Here is a 20,557-nt window from a genome sequence, read left to right on the forward strand (position 1 = left end):
ATGTTGATTATATGAAAATGGAACCGCATGAGATGAGTAGCCTAAGATAGGATCATAAGATGCCCAATATATATTGGAAAACATTTGGAATGGGTCAGACATAATTTTGACCAGTTATATTAAGTTTTGTTTTCAGTGAATTTCGTTTTGTATGAATTGTATCTTCATTTTAATCAATGATTCATCAACAAATTGACTGTGTTAATCAATAAGAAGCAAATATAGTAGACGTGTGAACTGGAGCGCATCTCATAAATGAACCGAAAACTGACAGCGCCCTAGCCCCGCTCCCCCTGTTCCAACGTCTATGCTCAGGGTGGACTTTGTTATACAAAAGTCAGATAAATTTCATAAAATATGCTTAAGAGATGGCATGAGGAACATAGCGGAGGATCTTCATTTGATATTAAAAAGCGAGTGAGTGATTCGGGGATGTCCTATTCAGCATCATTTACTTATGATCTGATTCAAGCAATTGTTAAATATGCAACTTTAACCCACATTAGAGTTAATTTCATTCAGATTTTTGTTTGTACACTGATCCTCAGTGTTGGGGAAAGTTACCATTAAAAGTAATGCATTGCAATATTGTGTTACTCCCTAAAAAAAGTAATTTTTTTACTTAGACATTAAAAACATTACTTAGTTACTTTTTATGTAAAGTAATGCATTAAGTTACTTCTGCGTTATTCTTTCTCACCCTAAGCTGGGCTTGCTTATTTGATTTTAACAACAAAAAATAAACAAAAGTTTATATTTTTGCCAAATGTAAAGGCCCTTTCACACCAAAAGTAAAATGAATAAGCCTCAGGCTGAAGGAAATCCAAATGCACACCAGTAGAGTAAAGGGTGCCACTCAAACAAACCTTTCAGCTGTGCTGCCATTCTGGATTACAGAAGAGAACAGAATAGAACACAGGAGAAGAAACTTAAACACTCTTAAAGGATTAGTTCACCCAAAAAATAAATTATCCCATAATTTACTCACCCTCAGGCCAACCTAGGTGTATATGACTTTCTTCTTTCAGCCAAACACAATAAGAGTTATATCAAAAAATATCCTGGCTCTTCCAAGCTTTATAATGGCAGTGAATGGTACCATTTTTTTGAAGCCCAAAAAAGCGCATCCATCCATCATAAAAGTAATCCATACGGCTCCAGGGGGTTGATAAAGGCCTTCTAATTATAATTATAACTTTATAAACTGTAATCACTAGCTCCCGGTTCCGGCTGTACGTGCATTAACGAGAGAGTTGAGTTCCGGCAGAAGAGTGACCTCTGACCCGACGCATGACGAATGATGTAGTCGTAGCGTAGGCTTCGGAGAGAGTAGATGCCTCTCGCTGGTCAAACAAATAAGACTGGGCAACAAACTCAAACTCCTCCAACATTTCTCTTTAAATATTCTAATTTTAGACTTCTAATTCGTGAATGGTGTTTCGCATTGCTCTATCCTCTGCGCTTCTGAGTTTGTCAATACGTCATGCGTCAGATCAGAGTTCACTCTTTCGTCAGAACTAGACTCTTGTATGGGCGTAACTGGAAGCCCATGAATATAGTAGGGGTGTGCAGAGGGGAATATATCTGTAACAAATCGCAAAATTATTCGTATCTGTATTCGAATAAAACTGGAAGTACAAACGTTTGTATAATTACTTTAGAAGACCGTTATGTCTATGGTTTTACAGCCTATCTGTTTTCTTCGTAGTTATCACTGAACAAAAATGCCTTGTATAACGGATAAAATAAATTTTTTATTACGATTATAACATTTAAATATATTTTAACTGTTGGAGCCGGTAGCCTCGTATAGGCAGTGCAATGAGTTGTTCAATGAGGTGTGATGCAGTCGTGCTTCAGGCAACATGAGTTCAAGTCCTGGCTTGAGGACCTTTCGTGATCAAATAAATATTCAATTATCTTCTAATTAAGACAATAATACTAAATGATAAATAAAAAAAAAAATGCAAAGCTGAACAAATTATAAAGTACTTGTCCTGCATAAATGCCATCTCCAAGAGAGAGTGAGACAAAGAAAACATGTAGCTTAGCATCTCATAAAAGTTTAAAACATTAAAAGAGATAGTAGTAGAAATGTATATGCATCTTAGTTGGGCTACTACAGCTGGTTTGGTTTTTTGGATAATGTCATACTTTTTACTGCACTACGTTTCATATTGAATTTCATTGAATACTTAATTACATTGGACATCTAGTATTTTCTTACTTTTAATCAAGTAAAATAAATTCAAAGTTTTACTTGAGTACAAGTAAGAAAGTACAACATTTCTAATGTACTTAAGTATCAAAGGTTAAAAAAAAAAAGGACCATGGACTTTTATTTATGAAATGTAGTGCAGTAAAAAAGTGTGACATTATGCTTTGGAATGTAGTGAAGTAAAAGTTTTCCAAAGAAAAACACTAAAAAGTACAGTACATACTTGAAAAATGTACTTGAGTAAAGTAAAAATACTTCACTACTGTCGACGTCTGTGCTTCGGGCACAGCCCTAGAATATAGTTCAAAGGTAAAAGCTTAAAAGACATTAGTTAATAAATTGAGATTAAATACACACCACACAAAACACCTGCATTTCCGATTTCTCTCAACATGGGGATAGGAGAGGTGTCAGTCAATCAGGCTTGTGCACAATTCAGAATTGAATTGAGAATGACTCCTAAATTCCAATTCAATTCTTGAATTGAATTTGAATTGATGTCAAAAACAGGATCTAGAATTACAATTCGAATTTGAATTAAAGGAAGCAGAATTGCAATTCAAAACAAATTCTAAGAAATTCATATAGATATTTTAAGTGAAGTGTTTAACAATGAAGCTTTACAGTATATGTCAGATATGATTGCATTACATATTCTATAAATGACACTAGTTTGAACTACTTGTACAGATTACATTAACAGGAAATATTTTCCCCCAGCAATGAATGTTAAAAGCTCTAGTCACAGAACAAATAATTAAGTTTGATATATTGTAATTTTGTGGAACATGATAAAACATGACTCAGAACATGATAGAACATGACTCCCAGAATTACTTTAGTAAATCTTTAGAAGAAAAAAAAACAATTTTAGGTGGACATTTGTTTATATATATATATATTTAATAAAATAAAATAATAAAATTTAAAATAATTTTAAAATTTTAAAATAATAAAAATAATAAAAAATATAAAATAAGCCAAACCACATTTATAATGGGTAACTTATAACAGTAAGCAATTACATTTCCAAAGTAACCTTCCTAATGCTGAATGTATGTGAGATTCAACATTTTCTTTCTGTTGTGTGACTAGGGTGACCACCCGTCACGCTTTGTGTTGTACCGCACAGCATTTTCACCCCTTGTCCCCCACGTCGCATATTGAAAAAATGTCCCGCATTTTTATCAGTCTGTTTGTTTTTAATTATCATATTAAGAAAATGTGCATGCGTTCTTTTGCCTTTTTAAGAAAGCATTTTATTTATCCTTTTTGCGCCGTAGTTTTCCACCTATATTTAACCGCGCTTCGTCAGAAGTACAAATACAACAGCCGTTTTTAAAATCATATCCAAAGGTTGAAAAGAAAGGAGTAAACACGGTCACCAGTAGGTTGTCAATCAAAATGTTGAGCGGTGATTCGTTCCATGTGTTCCCTGTCAGAAAACAAATGGATAATTCGGTAAATTAAAATTTTAATTTAACAGAATTTATCAATTTATAGCCTGCTGTAGTTGTTTTAATTCACATCCTTTCTAAAAATATGAAAGTGTTTGGTGTAATATATTCTTAATATATAAGGCTGTCAATAAACTAATTTCATGCTGTTTTATATTTTATTTGTTCATTATTTATTTTGTTGGATTTTAGTTGGACTTAGTCAGAACTGTTTCAAAAATAGTGATCTGCATGATGCCTGCTGCCTTGCTCAGTGATGTTGAATTTAAATGGCAAGTAAAATAAAGACATGTTATGTTACATTGTGATGTAATTGTGTTGTCTGGAAGGGACTAAATAACAAAGTATTTTTATCAGCTGAAATGCAGAATACAAATGTTTTTATTAAGTTAAATGGACATTATATAACAGTTTCAGGTTATGTTTTAGTGTTGGTAACATGTCCCACATCGTCCCACATTTGGTTTGTTTGATGGTGGTCACCCTATGTGTGAATGTGTAGAATTTCTTTGAATTGCCATGAATTTAATTCCACTTCCTGTCATTCAAATTCAAATTCAAATTCAACTTCCTGTGGGGCGGAGTCAATTCAATTCAAATTCCAATTCATGAATTGAATGGAGGCCAATTCTGAAATTCTGAATTTTGCACAAGCCTGCAGTCAATATATGGGAAAACAAAGTAACTTCTGTTACTTTGAGAAAAATTGTGTTGTAAATTTAAAAGTAATGTGTTATTTTACTTGAAAAAAGTAATCGATTATGTAACTTGTGTTACCCCCAACAATGCTGATCCTATCTGATTGGAAACGTGTGCATATAGTCAGTGTCAGATATTAAGGATGTGCAATTGACAGACAACATAAATACATAAAGTGAGCAAGACAAGAACTTGAGAATCTGGTAGAGGGATGCTTCCTTTTTAGACTGAACGCACCTGCTTTCTTCAGCAGGAAGGGGAACATATGAGGGCCCTCGTACTTCGTGAAAGTGTCAGAACAGACTACATTGATCTTCACAATAAAATGTGGGACCTTTAACTCTGCACACTGCAAGACCCCAAAACAGTGGCAAAGAAAAATGGGTTGATTTTAACATTCTGGTAATAACAGGGTCTGAAATCTTTTGTTGCCAAAAGCGAACCAGCACTGCGCAAATATTTAGTTTGACTCAGCTTTTGTTCGCATTCATATTCCGCTTCTATATGAAAGATTCAGCCACTGTGATGGTTTGGCTCTGAGAACAGAAACAAATGTACAACGTTTAGTTTGAGCATATAAAACAAATGCATGCAGAACCTGAAGACCACCAGCTTGCCTGATTTAAGAGCTCTGCTACTCAACGGGCTAAAGGTTAAAACAATGAATGTTAAAAGCTGCTTTACTCCTTTTGGCGAGAGAGGGCACCGTGCAGCTACAGGGTGAAAGGTTAAAACCACCGCAACGTGTCAGAGTTTGCTACGTGACCCCTACAAGATAATTCTCAGAGTGAGTTTCCAAACTCAAGGCGCCCTCTGAGCGCAACCAATTATATCTGGAGTCAGCGTGCCAGTAAAGTTCAGGCTGTTTCCCGGTGATATTTGTTGGGCTCCGTTCAGGGGAATTCTGGTCTGTTACAGTCAGTGTTTTGATTTGCTTGTGGTAACGGCATGACAAGGTGTAAGCCGGGGAGGAACGGTGTTTATCCAAGCAGTGAAAGCAATTGGCTTTGTAAGCACAGTTATTTACTTAATTCTGAGTAATTCTCATATCACATTGCAGCGGTCGGACTGAATGCGATCCATTTCAGAAGGCTGGAAAAGCCGAGGAAACATTTGAAGAAGGTGGTGTTCCCATTGGAGGGAAAACAGGCTGCCTCTGATAATGCTATTTATACTTAATTACAGATTTCAGTAAAACCGTTTTCCAGATGCAAATGTCTCGAGCTGTGCATGTGCACCAGGGTGTCATGTTAGTTACCTCTTAAGCTCTTATCAGCACTCATGTTTGACCCCAAATGACCTGCTAAAGGACTCTGGTTAAACCTATAGAACCAATTAGGTGTTTTCTGAATCATTATTATTCTCGCCAATTAGGGCTGTGACGGTGGCAGTTTTTTACCAACACGGTGATAATGGACCAACTACCGGCGGTGACACAGTGGTGTTGGGGGCCTTAAAGAGATAGTTCACCCAAAATGAAAATTAACTTTAAGATTTACTCACCCTGAAGCCATCTTAGGTGTATATCACACTCTGCTTTCAGACGAATACAATCGTTAAAAATGTCCTGGCTCTTCCAAGCTTTATAATGGGTGTGAATAGGTAGATTTTTTTTGGAAGTAAATCAAAGTGCAGTCATCCATGATAAAAGTGCTCCACACGGCTCTGGCGGGTTAATAAATGCCTTCTGAAGTTAAAGCGATGCGTTCGTGTAAGAAAAATATTCATATTTATCCAAAAAAAAAAATATATATATCCATTGACTCCCATTATAAGGCTTGGAAGAGCCAGGATATTTTTTAATGACTTCAGGGTGAGTACATCATGGGTTAATTTTCATTTTTGGGTGAACTATCCCTTTAAACCTCCATTTTGTAACAGACACGCGTGTCTATTCTAGCACTTCTGTTAGAGAAACGCCACACTACAGCCTGTAAAACGTTGAAATAAATATCAGTAAATATTTGTTACTTAATGTACGAAAGTTAAAAAACATTTGTTCTCTTACGAGAGGTTCTCTCATATCGCGTAAGTTGCTTACATTACGGGTAAAGTAATATTTTCTCGAGATATGAAGCTAAAAATTATCCTTAATTTTGTATTTATTGTCAACACAGTCCAGAAGCTAGCAGACCTAGAGCAGGCTGTCTAGCGTGCTCATTGGCTTCCCTGCGGCTACTCTAGCAGCCTACCACTGAGCCTGGCGTGACGTCACGCCCAATTTGCGCCCTCTACGCATCACAACTCGCCAGAATGGGTGTGGCTTAACGTATAAAAGTATGGCTCGGAGGCTGCTTCTCTGATTTTTCATCTCTTCGGCGAAGCTCTACGCATCGCTGGATCCTGAGAGAAGCCGCCGCCATTGAAACCAGCGACCAGCCAGCAGAGTAAGCTCCTGAGGAAGCCGGTCGTCTTCGCCGCCTTCAGCTTTCCGTGCCAGCTACGCTATCCGGCGACGAGTATCCTTTTGCTCTTTGCTTTGCTGTATGCCGCTCACGTGATCAGCCTCCTGCGCGTAGCGCTAGCCAGCATCCAGCTCAGCCTCCGTCTTGCAGCGACAACATCCAGCCATCACAGGCCGCCTCCCCCGCGGGGACTTCGACTTAAGATCACGCTGAAACCCCTTAGAAAAGGCTTCTGCCGCGGTGTATTCGGCAGCCAACGAGCAGGTAATGCAACCCGCTCGCCTGCACACAACCGCCGTTTCTACGCGACCCAGACAAATCTCAAGAGTATAATATCTGGTTATCCGGCTTACGCCGTTGGTGCCCACATCTCAGTGTTCACCCCTACAAGCAAGCATGATACCCCCCGTGTCTCTCACACTCACAGAGCCCACTCTCATAAAGCTGGCACATGCTGCTCGAGTGTTAGATGTAGGAAATGTGCCCACAACTCACGCCTCAGTAATGCCTACTCTCTGCCCGCTCTGTCACAAGGCCAAAACAGCCTCACATCGGTCAGGTTACGATTGTAAGTTACCTGCCCGCTCACGAGCATCACGCTTACTAATAAACACCCGGCACTGCTCGTGCATCACAAAGTTATCTCAAAACGTTCCCCGTCCAAAGCAATCGGGACGTCACATGTGAAACAGCCAGCCATCGCTGTCAGCGAGCCGCCGTATTCAAGCAAAGAGACCGCGCCCATACCCCCGGTTCAGTTTTTCGAGCCCAAGAAGTGTGGCGATCGGAACCCAGAGGCCATTCTGCCAATAGCTATGAATGTAAGTTACGTGCCCACTCACGAGCGCTCACGCTTACTAATAAACAATTCGCCCCACGTCTTAGATCTGAGATATTTGAACAAAGCTCTCATGAGAAGACCGTTCAAAACGCTCACGACCAGACAAATTCTCGCGCAAATTCGCTCGAGGGACTGTTTTATCGCTCTCGATCTGAAAGATGCTCACTTTCAGATTCAGATAATACCCCTTCACAGGCCATTCTTGAGATTCGCCTTCGACGGTCAGGTAAATTAATACACCGTCCACCCGTTCGGCCTGTCTTTAGCACCCCGTACATTTACGAAGTGCATGGACGCAGCTCTCGCCCCCCTGAGAAATCAGGGCATGCGGATTCTGAACTATTTGGATGGTTTGCTGATTCTGGCACAGTCAGAGATAGTACTCTTATCTCACAGAACAGTGCTCCTCAGTCATCTGGAAAGCCGGGGTCTCACTGTCAACTGGACCAAGAGCTCATTACTGCCCAGTCAGTCAGTTTCCTTTCTGGGGATAGAACTGGACTCTGTGGCTATGACGGTCCATTTATCGACACAGCGCGCGCCCCGTGTTCGACACCTGGCCGCATCTTTCCAGAAGGGCAGCTTCACGTCTCTGAAAACATTTCAGAGAATGCTGGGCTGTATGGCATCAGCTGCAGCAGTGCTTCAGCTGGGCCTACTGTGCATGCGCCCGCTACAACATTGGTTGAATGCTCGGGTGCCTCACCGAGCTTGGGCTTTCGGCTGCAGACAAATCAGAGTGACTCAGAGCTGTGTTTCAGCTCTGCAGCCCTGGTTGCAGCCGACTGGTACCAGCGGGGGGTGACGATGGGAGCCGTCACATACCGAAAGTTCATCTCGATGGACGCCTCCAACCTAGGTTGGGGCGCTCTCTTCGAGGGCAGACCGTTCTTTGGCCTGTGGTTGGCCTCCAGGGACAACGTTGCCCCAGGGGAATGGTCCCTGCACCCCCAGACAGTCCAGTTGCTATGGCGCCTTTTTGGCAAAGCGGAAGTCGACCTGTTTGCATCAAAAGACAACGCTCATGCCCGATGTTCTTTTCGAAGAACGAGGAAGCGCTGGCCCAAATCAGGCCCAGCTGCCTACTTTATGCTTTCCCACACTCACTGTTGCCACAGATAATCAAAAGAATCAGAGAAACACGCCACTCGGTGCTCCTTATAGCCCCGCGATGGGAGAACCAAATCTGGTTCCTGGAGCTGACGCGGCTGTCACGCACAGCCCCTTGGCCGATTCCGGAGCTGGTCGCTGGTCTCTGCACGAATGGTTAGTCAACGGATACCCGTTGTCTTGCCAGAAGGGGTTATGAACACGATTACGCAGTCCAGAGCTCCCTCTACGAGACGGCTCTATGCGTCTAAATGGTCTGTGTTATCCAAATGGTGTGCCGATAGAAATCTGTACCCACGAACATGTGGGGTATCGCGATTGCTTAGCTTCCTTTAAGAGCTGTAGGACAGGGGCAGGTCCCCCGCCACGCTTAAAGTATATGTGGCGGCCGTTGCAGCATTCGCTGAGTCGATGCACGGCCAGTCAATAGGAAGGAACGAGCTGGTCATCCGCTTCCTTAGAGGAGCCAGTAGGATGAATCCCTCGCGACCCCCGTCGGTTCCTATATGGGATCTTTCTTTGATCCTAGAGGCCCTGAAAGCATACCCCTTTGAACCGCGAGATTGCGTGGACCTAAAGTACCTCTCGCTCAAAACCGTTTTTCTGACCGCTCTGTCATCAGTTAAACATGTGGGGGATTTACACGTGCTATCCATTAGCGCTGCATGTCTTGATTTGGACCAAATGACTCTAAAGTCATCCTCAAGCCAAGACATGGCTATGTCCCTAAGGTGATTGGCACTCCCTTCAGAGCGCAGGTCATTTCTCTATCGGCTCTGCCAGCATCCGATAGTGAGAGCGATGTTAATCTCCTCTGCCCTGTCAGGGCGCTGAGGGTTTACATTACGCGCTCCGCCCCCTTCAGGCACTCGGAGCAGCTCTTTGTCTAAAAGGTCTGCAATGCCCTTTGGGCATCAGGGCTCATTCCACTAGGGGCGTGGCCTCGTCGTGGGCTTGGTCCAGTGGGATTTCCATTCATGACATTTGTGAGGCGGCAGGCTGGGCCTCCCCATCCACATTTGTTAAGTTTTATAACCTGGAAGTTCCCGCCTTGCAGGCTAGACTTCTGTCAGTTTGAGTGGGATGTACGTTCTGCCCAGATCTGATCGTGCGCAGACTACTTTCACGTGACTTAGCTCTCCTGGTTGAGCTGCACTATATGGGTTGATATGCTTTATATAGACTGGTAACGCCACTCTGTATTCCCTATGGGTGCTTATGTACATTTGCCGGCCCGCGTTGCTGGCCGCCTGATTACCACTTATCTATGTTCCCCGGGATTCCCTGGGACTCATGAAGTGGATGCTTGGTGCGCACGGCGTTGACAAGGGGTTTCCCGTAGCGTAAGCAACTTACGCAATGCGTAACCTGCCACACTCGCGCCAAGAGCGACTTTCGCTTCAGTCGATGAAAATCAGAGAAGCAGCCTCCGAAGCCACATCCATTCTGGCGGGCTGTGACGGGTAGAGGGCGCGAAGCGTTTATAATCCTCTGCGAAAATGGCCGAGACATGAGTGATGATTTGGGAAAAGAATAGATGTCCAATGGAATATTGTTAAATTCGCTGATAATCAGGTGAGCAGATCGCAAAAAATAATACAAAGCCGACAAAGCTTAAATGTATGGGCTCACGTGATGTACCTCTCTCATTCGGCATGAATCCAAATGTTTTCATGGCTACAATGTACAGTAACATTTAAGTGCTAACGTATTATTTATTTTGTTAACAAAGCTTTGTGCTTCACTCGTGTCATAATATTTACGTAAAACAGCATTCACGTACAAAAAAAATGCCGGTGATGCACTTTATAGAGTACACTGCATTCTTCTAAAGAAAAAAAGTTCTCAAATTCATCAAAATAAAATAGAACTGCATAGCAGGGAAAATTAATATTATTTTTGCCTACTTTTCAGAAGCCAATCAAATCCAAAAATATCTGTCACATTGTGGAAGTACAAGACCGATGTTCACACTTACGAGGTTGATGAGCTGAGTGTGCACTATGTCTTCCACCAAGGCAGCGGTCTCGTGTAAGGGTCTTCGAGCGTCACCCAGGGCAAACCTGCAAGTCAACATTTCAGAAAAATTATAACCCACTTTACCTTTCATTCAACGGATAGCACATTTTAAGCTCTTGACCATCATGTTTCACAATCACTATAAGTGAAATCTCAAAATCTTTAGATAAATAATCTAACATAGAATCTGTTATTGCCATCCCAGCGAGTAAATGTTCATAAAATGGCAATTAACACACAGTTAAGCCCTCAATTGGGTAATAAAAAGACATCACTCATTCATAGCAAAAGCTGACATTCATTACAGATGGCTCGAGTATCCAATCCAAGAGAGCTATTTACAAAATCTGAAGGCCTTTATTCACAGTTTTTCCCACACTGCAGCTGCCAAAGCTTCCCACATTGTGCTTAATATCGACACAGCGGTTTCATCCAATAGTAGCGCAAACCACCGGATGGCCACAGACTCTCGCCTTTAAAAGACAAGAACATGGGAACTTCCATGAGAAGCTCAACACTTTCGATGGAAGAGGCTTCATCAACCAACATGTCTGGCTAGAAACAGCATTTCACAAAAATCCATGACAAATGATTTACACTTATTTCATTAGAAGAAGAAAAAAGCCAAATTTCTTCAAGAAGTGACATAATTCTTGTCGAAAACCACACAAGTTATGTCTAAAAGAGTTTTATTATTGGCTTTTATATATCTGTCTGATTGATTCCCCTCTACATTATACTTACCATATTTTAAGTGTATATGCGACATTGGCAATGCTAAAACTAGTGTCTAATTACATTTCCATTTACTTTATATGGTTGGGAGACACTTACTTTATAGAGTCACCTACTGCTCAAACTCTGGCTCCATGTGTCTGGCTAATAGATATCTCAACCATTACAGTCATTTGATTGCATTCCTCTTTCTTTAACCTAAATGCATTTTTAGAGGTTAGGGGGGAAAAACTGCATTTTACTGCAGAGTTGGAATTTATTCCATTTGTTTAGTTACAAAGCTCAGAACAGGACACTAGTAAGACAATATTGAGAGCATCTAGATGCTTCAGACAGAACCATGAACAAAAAAATAATAATAAAAATAACATAACAAAATAAATAAAATGAAATAAAATAAAATAAATAAATAAATAAATAAAATTCAACTCAGATTTGGAAGCTTAAAACACTTAAAACATTTATAAATAAAATAAAAACATTAATTAAAAAAAATAAGAGAACTAATTAAAAATTAATATAAATAAAATAATACATGGTAATGTAAAATAATAAATGATTTAGACTAAACCGTAATAAGTAGAGACATTTTTCTGTCATCCCATGACTTCTTCCCAATATTGGTATTTTACAAATACATTGGGTGCACTGATAAATTTGATATATTTCTAATGTCACCATTAATGGACATTAATATGGATGTTGATCATGTACAGTATCATGCATCTCTCTAGTATATTTAATTCTGATTCATCAATGAGTTTGTTTGTTTCCTTGTTTTTTATTTGTTTCTCCACGCTAGCTTCAATGGCTATTTATATTTATGACCAGAAAAAAAAATCATGGTTATTAAAATCTGATTTTGCTAAAAGCTCTAAAACTATATTTGGTCTTAACTTTGTTCAAAAAAAAATCCAAAGTGTTAATTGAATAAAAACATTTTTTGATGGGGCGCAATCTAATAAATCATGCTTTTTCTAAAGGATTTTGAGAAAAAAAACATGTTGGTGGATCTTCGAATATTAAAAGTTTGTGTGCCAATTGGTCAATCAGTCGGTCACTATTACAAAATAAACCCGTTTTGTTTTGATGGCCTGGGATACGTTTCCCAAAAGCATCGTGAGCAAAGTTAATCATAGAGAACATTGGTTGTAATGGTCTTCATGATCAACTCGGGCTCATGATGCTTTTGGGAAAAACAGCCTTGTACATTATCCATTATTTTTTACACAGTTTAGATTTTTTCTACTCCGTTAAAAGGAATGACAAGCACAGAATGATAAAGATAAAGCACAAATAAAACTTTTACAGAAATGCTCAATATGTCCAAAATGAGTTGCACAACCATGATCATGCAAGCTGGATTTCAATGAAACTTCCCCCCGCATTTGAAATACCTTTGACCCCCTAGTACTGTAACTTACATCACAAGCACTAAACTGAGCTCAGCCTCACGATAAGAATCGAGTCCTTTCTCTTTCTAAGTGTGCACACATGATGCCACACAGCATCATCAGTTTTGCAAAAATAAGCTGAATGTTTGGATAGAGATTTTGTGTTCAGAGTGTTTACACGGCTGCGGTGCGCTGACGGCCTCCTCCGCCTCTTTCCATCTCGCCAGCTGCCCGAATTTGCTTAGAAACAGAAAGAGCAATGTGACAGATGTAAACACATTGATTTGACAGAATTCAATCCCTGATTCCAGAAAACAATCAATTTTTAAATACAGTGCAGAGATCAGAGATGGTTACAGTAAACATCTTGTCCACAGGGACCCGGGGCCATACGTCTCTTACACTCTGTGACCAACGCGATACGGTATGTCAACAGAGGAAACTAAAAGGAACAGCAGGACTAGCTTGAAAGATAAAAAAAAAAATTACAAAAAATTTAACCAATTTACTTTCTCAATACACATTCCTGGGGCCTCATGTATGAAACTTTGCACAGATTTCATCCTTAAAGTGTGTGTTCGCACAAAAGGCAGATTTTGCGAACACATAAACATTTTCAGATTTGTAAAACTATACGTACACCAGAACCTGTGCAAAATCACTGATCATTATTTGCGTGAAAATATTGCACCGATGCTGCGCTTGTGTACCTGTCTATACGATACAAAACATCATGTGTACAGTGTTTGTGTCCAGACAAAGAAAGACAACAACATAACAAACAGAGATTTGGAGGCGTTTATATTCCGCTTTATAATATGTACTGCTGTAAATCCAAAGCGCTTTACAATCATATCAGGAGTCTCTCCCTCAACCCCCACCATATCAGAGATTAAAGATAAGAGATTAAAGATGTAATAAATGTATCTAATTAATAGAATACTAAAAATAAATTCAATATTTATGCCTGTATAGCGGCTGTGCGCAAGCTGATGAGTAAAGAACGCAAAATGGATCGAGTGCACAGTCGTATACACATCCAAGCTTGTTGAGCACACATCAGTAACATAAGCTTGAACAATATATTTTAATACGCATAATTAAGCATGTAATAACTGAAGGAAACATTTTGTTAAACGAATTAAACCAACTAATATGATTCATGTTCTATTGGTTTCTCTACCCAATATTATACAAGTGGGCAATATATAAATATTTATTTAAATTATTATATTTAAAGGGATTGTTCACCAAAAGTAAATTCTGTCATTTATTACTCACCCTCATGTCGTTCCAAAGCCGTAATACTTTTGTCAATCTTCAGAACACAAATGAAGATCTTGATGAAATCTGAGAGCTTTCTGTCCCTCCATTGACCGCTACGCAAACCAAGTTCATAAAGACATCATAAAACTAATCCAGTTTAGACCGATTTTCTGAAGAGACACAATTTCTTTATATAATGAACAGATTCATATGGATTAGTTTTACGATCTCTTTAGAACTTTTTTAAGTATCAAACTGGTAGTTGTGTAGCTGTCAACGCAGGGACAAAAAGCTCTCAGATTTCATTAAAAATATCTTTATTTGTGCTCCAAAGATGAACGAAAGTCTTACAGGTTTGGAACAAGACAAGAGTGAGTAATTAATGACAGTATTTTCATTTTTGTGTGAACTATCCCTTTAAATATTACTATAGCGAGGTTTGTTGTTATGGGAAGAATGAGGCAGGAACCAGCAAACGTTCACAAACTTGAATAATGGTAAAATAAACAAACAACAAAACGAAAGTAAATGCGGCAACTAAATTTGTTTTATATAGTTTGTCATCAATCTGATTCAATCAAGAATCCGGAAAGATTTGTATCAAGCAGCACAACTGTTTTCAACTGATAATAATACTTGTGACATTAGAAACTTAAGTAATAATGCTGAAAATTCAGCTTTGATCAATTTATTCAAATAGAAAACTCGTTTTAAATATTTCACAATATTACTGTTTTTACTACATTTTTGATCAAACAAATGTAGCCTTGGTGAGAATAAGAGATTTCTTTATCTATATTCCCTGCCAACTTTAATACTTAAGTTTAGGAGTTTCAATCACTAACTCTAGTATGAAAAACAATCATAGTTATAGCACTAATTAAAACAACAGAACTATTCGCTTGTACTCACTTCATGGTGGCATCAGGTTTACATGTAATGATTAAAAATTTTAAACATCACAAAGTCCCCGAAGTTATTGTTACATGGTTAACCGACACAATTATGATTGTGAATTCATTCAGCAGACGGCTGGATAAATCTAATTAGGGTTGTAACCAAAGTATGGCTTGTTTTATATAAAAACAATTTGTACTCTCTTTGTTGCATGTGCTCAGCCCTTGGGCAGCACACACTGACTTCACTAACGTGGGCAGGGTTTAAGGATAATATTTTCATTTCACAACGTTAGAGTATGTCTTACTTAGGTAGATAAAGAGAGTGGCTTTATCCCTGTTCAATCAGCAACTACTGTTATCCGAACCAAAGCACTGAATCAAGTCAATGAGGCAGTTTTAAGCCCAAGATAAACTGCAGAACAGCAAACTCTATTTATATTTCAGGCTCAAGATCTGCATGGGGAGGAAGGAGAAACTGAGGATGGAGGAAGTTTCTAGACTGTAACATGCCGTCCTTAAACACGGTCACGCAGTCTGGCTGTCTCACCTGGGCTCTGAAATCACAACACAGTGAGAACATCCTCGTATCCTGGAAACAACTTCAGAACTTCAGAAAATAATACACTTTTTCAGATGTCCAGACCATATTGATTCAAACTAACCACAGCATTATTCTTCTGCAAAACAAGAAAAGAAAAAAAAAAAGAAAAAAAAGAATAGAATAGAATAAAATAAAAAAATTAAAATGAATAGAATAAAAAAACAGAATAAATGAAATAATAAAGAAAAGAAAAATAATAAAATCAAATAAAATATAATATAAAATAAAAAGAATAGAATAAAATGAAATAAAATAAACATGCATAACATAAAATAAATACATGCATTTAAATAATATATTTTTGCATTGCACCAGAGAACTTGTAAAATTCTTAATGGTCTGAAAAGTAGGCCTAATTTCCCTTGTGCTAAATATAATTTCTTTTGATCCAGGGTGAATTCTAGTCTGGAGATTCACTCATAAGATATAAAATAAATCTACGTCTAGATTTTGACTTCCAACTGACGGTATCTGCAATTTTCATCAATGACTTCAACATTGGGTGGCTTTCACATGAGATCACAGCACAAGGAAAGCATCTAAATATTGTGGGTCACTTTAAAGACACTGAATGAGAAAAAAACCCAGTGTTTAGCTACAGTATAAACCGGAAAAAGTGAATATTTCCTGTGTGTGTGTGTGTGTGTGTGTGTGTGTGTGCGTGCGTGCGTGCGTGCGTGCGTGCGTGCGTGCGTGCGTGCGTGCGTGCGTGCGTGCGTGTCTAATTTTGGCCTTAGAAACCAAACCTTTTAGTCCTTCTCCGGACCGTTCCATAACACTTTATGCAAGATTTTTCCACTTTGAAATGTATTCACAGCGTGTGTCTGGCGTGGAGTTTTCCAGGCTCAGAGGCGTTTATAGTGATAGGGTGGGGTTGTGCGGGACCTGGGCTATTTTCAGACAGAGGAGACGGCTAAACAGACGGCAAGTTTGATATGAGGGAATTCAACTGCACAGACAGCAAGTTTTATGAGCTCTGAATTAGCGCAATGAGAAAGTCCAGATTATCTGCATGAAGCATAAAAGGGACTTTAAAATCAACAGGAAGACAAAATCGACATTATTGACTTCATGGGTGCATCGTTAATCTATTCTGATTCTAAAATCATCATCCCTCTTACTTATCAACTTCCTTTAATCACCTGGCATTATTCTGCGATATAACAGCCACTTTTCACAATCCTATTAGATAAATGTAGCCTCTTTAGTTTTTTTCCCATATGAACACCCTGCTTCACTTAGAAAACCATCCAATTACAGACATAAAATGGACTAAAATTTATTTTTATTTATTTTTTACATTTATAATTTAATGTAAAAAAAATTCAAACTTGCAAAAAAAAATTCACAAGAATATAAAAACAAAAAAAATAGATTATTACAATTAAAATATAATTAAAATCTATATTTCAAATGTATACAATTATTATCATTATTATTATTATTATTATTAATTACAGTTATAATGCATAAATCAATTACTGTAATTAATTAGTTAATTTTTGCTAAATCATTCCCAACACACAAACGACTATGGCAGGCAGCGTATGATGTCTGTCTCTGAGGCTTTTAAAAAACAACTACCTAGAATATGTTTTTTTTTTTTTAACTTAATGTTAACATGATCTACTCAGCTTTTAGATTTGAGGCTTGTATTAGTATTAGCACTGTGACTAGACCTATCCATGTTAACGTGTTAAAGGGTTAGTTCACCCAAAAATGAAATTCTGTCAGTAATTACTCATTCTCATGTCGTTCCAAACCCATAAGATTTTCATTCATCTTCGGGACACAAATTAATATTTTTTTGATGAAATCTGAAAGCTGGCTCACTCCTTCATAGGCTGCTAGGTAATTGCATCTGCCAGCCCAGAAAAGTTATTAAAGACATCATAGTCCAAGTGACTACAGTGGCTCAACCTTAAGTTTATCAAGCGACGTGAATACTCTTTGTGCGCAAAAAAACAAACAAAAGTAACGACTTTATTCAACTATTCATCTTCTTCCGTCTGGGCCTCTGACGCGAATTCACGAAAGCGCCACGACTCATGCGCGAGAACTGATATGACGCAGATGGGTCTAGTGTTTAAAATGGTTCTAAAGTGTGCAATTCCTGGATGTCCGAATCGTGAGAAACCAACAAGAAAACGTAAAAGTGCCTTACCAATGCCGCAAATGAATGGCTTACTTTTCACACTTTCCCATCAAATGATCGTGAGTGACTTTTTCTCATTTCTCGCACATGGAAATTCCTTTTCAATCAAACCCTTTAACTCGATTTATCTTCTCTATTTGCAATCAGATAATTTTAAGCCGCTAAACTCCGGGAAAGTTTTCAGTCTAATAATCCAGTAAGTGAATGCATTCAAATCAGTCCAAAACAGTGCTAATGTAAAGAGAGAATAGAGACTCACATTGCCTTTTCAGTGAATTATTCATATTCATTCCAGTGTGTGTTTCGAGTTCTGTCATATTCTGTGATGGTTACCGAAGAGCACCAGCCCTCACACATTGCGCTGTGTGAAGAACAGACTAAACATCAAAACATCCCACTGCTGTATGACCAGCAGTGTGCATAAATGTATGAATTATATGGACTCCTTATATCATTTGGTAATTTGGTGTCCTTTTGGAGTCTCCAAGTGTCCTTTTTTGGAAAGACACCTAAATGTACCTTTAAAAAAGCTGGCAGTTTTGTGACAATCACCTTTTCAATCTGATGGTTTACTTTGCTGGATATAGCAAATGATGACAAAATGAACATATTAATTCTCACCAAACTCACTCATCCATTGTCTTTATGGACCTTGCTTAGTGCACTGGTGCGCAGTCATGTTGGAACAGGAAGGGGCCTTCTCCAAACTGTTCCCACAAAGTTGGGAGCATGAAATTGTCCAAAATGTGTTAGGGGTCGACCGATGTGTGATTTTCAGGCCCGATGCCAATACCGATTATTACAGATCAAGTAGACCGATAACCGATATTTTAAAACCGATATATAGCTTATGTCTGGTGTCAAAATTTAAGTTAATGTCGAAATTAAGAATAAAAAAGAGTTTTGACAAATACTTTCTTTAAATTATTTTAAACATATATTTAAATCTGAGAACTGTTAATAATAATAATAATAATAATAATAATAATAACAAAAAAAATAGCAGGGAGCACACAGCAGCATTCTGTAAAACTTAAAGACTCTATTTTAATGGTTAAATTAAATTTTAGCAATCAAAAAGCATTTCTTATTAATTTAAATCATCAAACTTATTAAATTTATTTACAATTACGTTTAGGGCCCTATGAAAAAAGAAATTTTTATTTTGACGAGTTGCCGTGGAGATATTTGAGTTTCTGTCTGTTTATGATATGACGATAACTTTTCTCTGTTGAAGCTTTAAAAAGCTCATGAAGTGACTAAGCGGCTCTGGAGATGATGTTTATGCAATCATGTCCTCATATAATTATGCGCCTGAGGCTGAAAACAGCACAAGCGTCAAGCGTGCTCCAGTGTGTGTGTGTGTGTGTGTGTGTGTGTGGTAGCCTAAATGAAATCACGCGTCTGCACCATTCATTTAGAGACACGCAGGATTCATATTTAAATAGTGTTTTTGCGGTTTGAAATTCGATTTGATTTGTACTGACCTGCTTTTTATTAATTCATCAAGAAGTTGACAAATTCCGTGACATTCCGTTTTATACAGTAAATTCTGTTTTTATGACTGGATTCCGCGATTCGGTCCGTGTTTTCTGCATCGCGGACATCACAGGACGCTATTATATTGAGGTGTTTTGCAACTTCAGTGTAGTAATTTATTGCTACTTCAGCAAAGTCTGCTGCTGCCTTAAATTTGAGAGACAAGACAACTGATGCGTGATCAGTGCAGCAGTTCCAGTCAGCGAGTGCTGTCGGTGTGAGTGCTAAACTTTCAGTGCCTTCAGCTTTCCACATTGATTGGCCGGACTCGTGACTCCCAACAAATCAGATGTGCGGGACATTGCATTGGTCTAGTCTACAGAGTGGTGAGTTCCGACACAGGTGGCTGCGTGCGAGCCAAACAGAGCACATTTCAAAATTATTATTTTTTTATCGGCAAATCGGTTTTGAAAATGGCGGATACCGGTAACCATAAAAATGCTCAATATCGGCCAGGCCGATAATCGGTCGACCCATAAAATGTGTCTTGGTATGCTGAAGCATTAAGAGTTCCTTCCACTGGAACTAAGGGGCCAAGCCCAACCCCTGAAAAACAACCCCACACCATAATCCCCCCTCCACCAAACTTTATACTTGGCACAATGCAATCAGGCAAGTACCGTTCTCCTGGCAACCGCCAAACCTCGTCCATCGGATTGCCTAACAGAGAAGTGTGATTCTTCACTCAAGAGAACTCGTCTCCACTGCTCTAGAGTCCAGTGGCGGCGTGCTTTACACCACTGCATCCGACGCTTTGCATTGCACTTGGTGATGTTAGGCTTGGATGCAGCTGCTCGGCCATGGAAACCCATTCCATAAAGCTCTCTACACACTGTTCTTGAGCTAATCTGAAGCGGAGGTCTCAGCCTCAGCATGTACTGACCCCACTCTGTGATTTTACGTGGCCTTCCACTTTGTGGCTGAGTTGCTGTTGTTCCCAATTGCTTCCACTTTGCTACAATATCACTAACAGTTGACCGTGGAATATTTGGTAGTGAGGAAATTTCGTGAATGGACTTATTGCACAGGTTGCAACCTATCATGGTACCATGCTTGAATTCACTGAGCTCCTGAGAGCGACCCATTCTTTCACAAATAAAGCAGTCTGTATGCCTAGGTGCTTGATTTTATACAACTGTGGCCATGGAAGTGATTGCAACACCGAAGTTAATGATTTGGAGGGGTGTCCCAATACTTTTGGCAATTTTTGTGTGTGTTA

General features: G+C 39.0%; 1 protein-coding gene across 4 annotated transcripts in view; it reads right to left on the bottom strand.

The window, feature by feature from the left end:
* The window catches only part of supt3h (SPT3 homolog, SAGA and STAGA complex component), a 144,250-nt gene that overhangs the window by 68,054 nt on the left and 55,639 nt on the right, over positions 1-20,557 (bottom strand). For all 4 annotated transcript variants that reach the window (XM_077238745.1, XM_077238747.1, XM_077238746.1 and 1 more), the window contains one exon: positions 10,709-10,793. In XM_077238745.1, the coding sequence (XP_077094860.1) occupies positions 10,709-10,793 (85 nt within the window). The remainder of the gene's footprint in view (positions 1-10,708; positions 10,794-20,557) is intronic.

This window comes from Siphateles boraxobius, unplaced genomic scaffold, assembly GCF_051911475.1.
Source record: "Siphateles boraxobius isolate OS27281-9 unplaced genomic scaffold, OSU_SipBor_1 22, whole genome shotgun sequence".
Classification (NCBI taxonomy): Eukaryota; Metazoa; Chordata; class Actinopteri; order Cypriniformes; family Leuciscidae; genus Siphateles; species Siphateles boraxobius.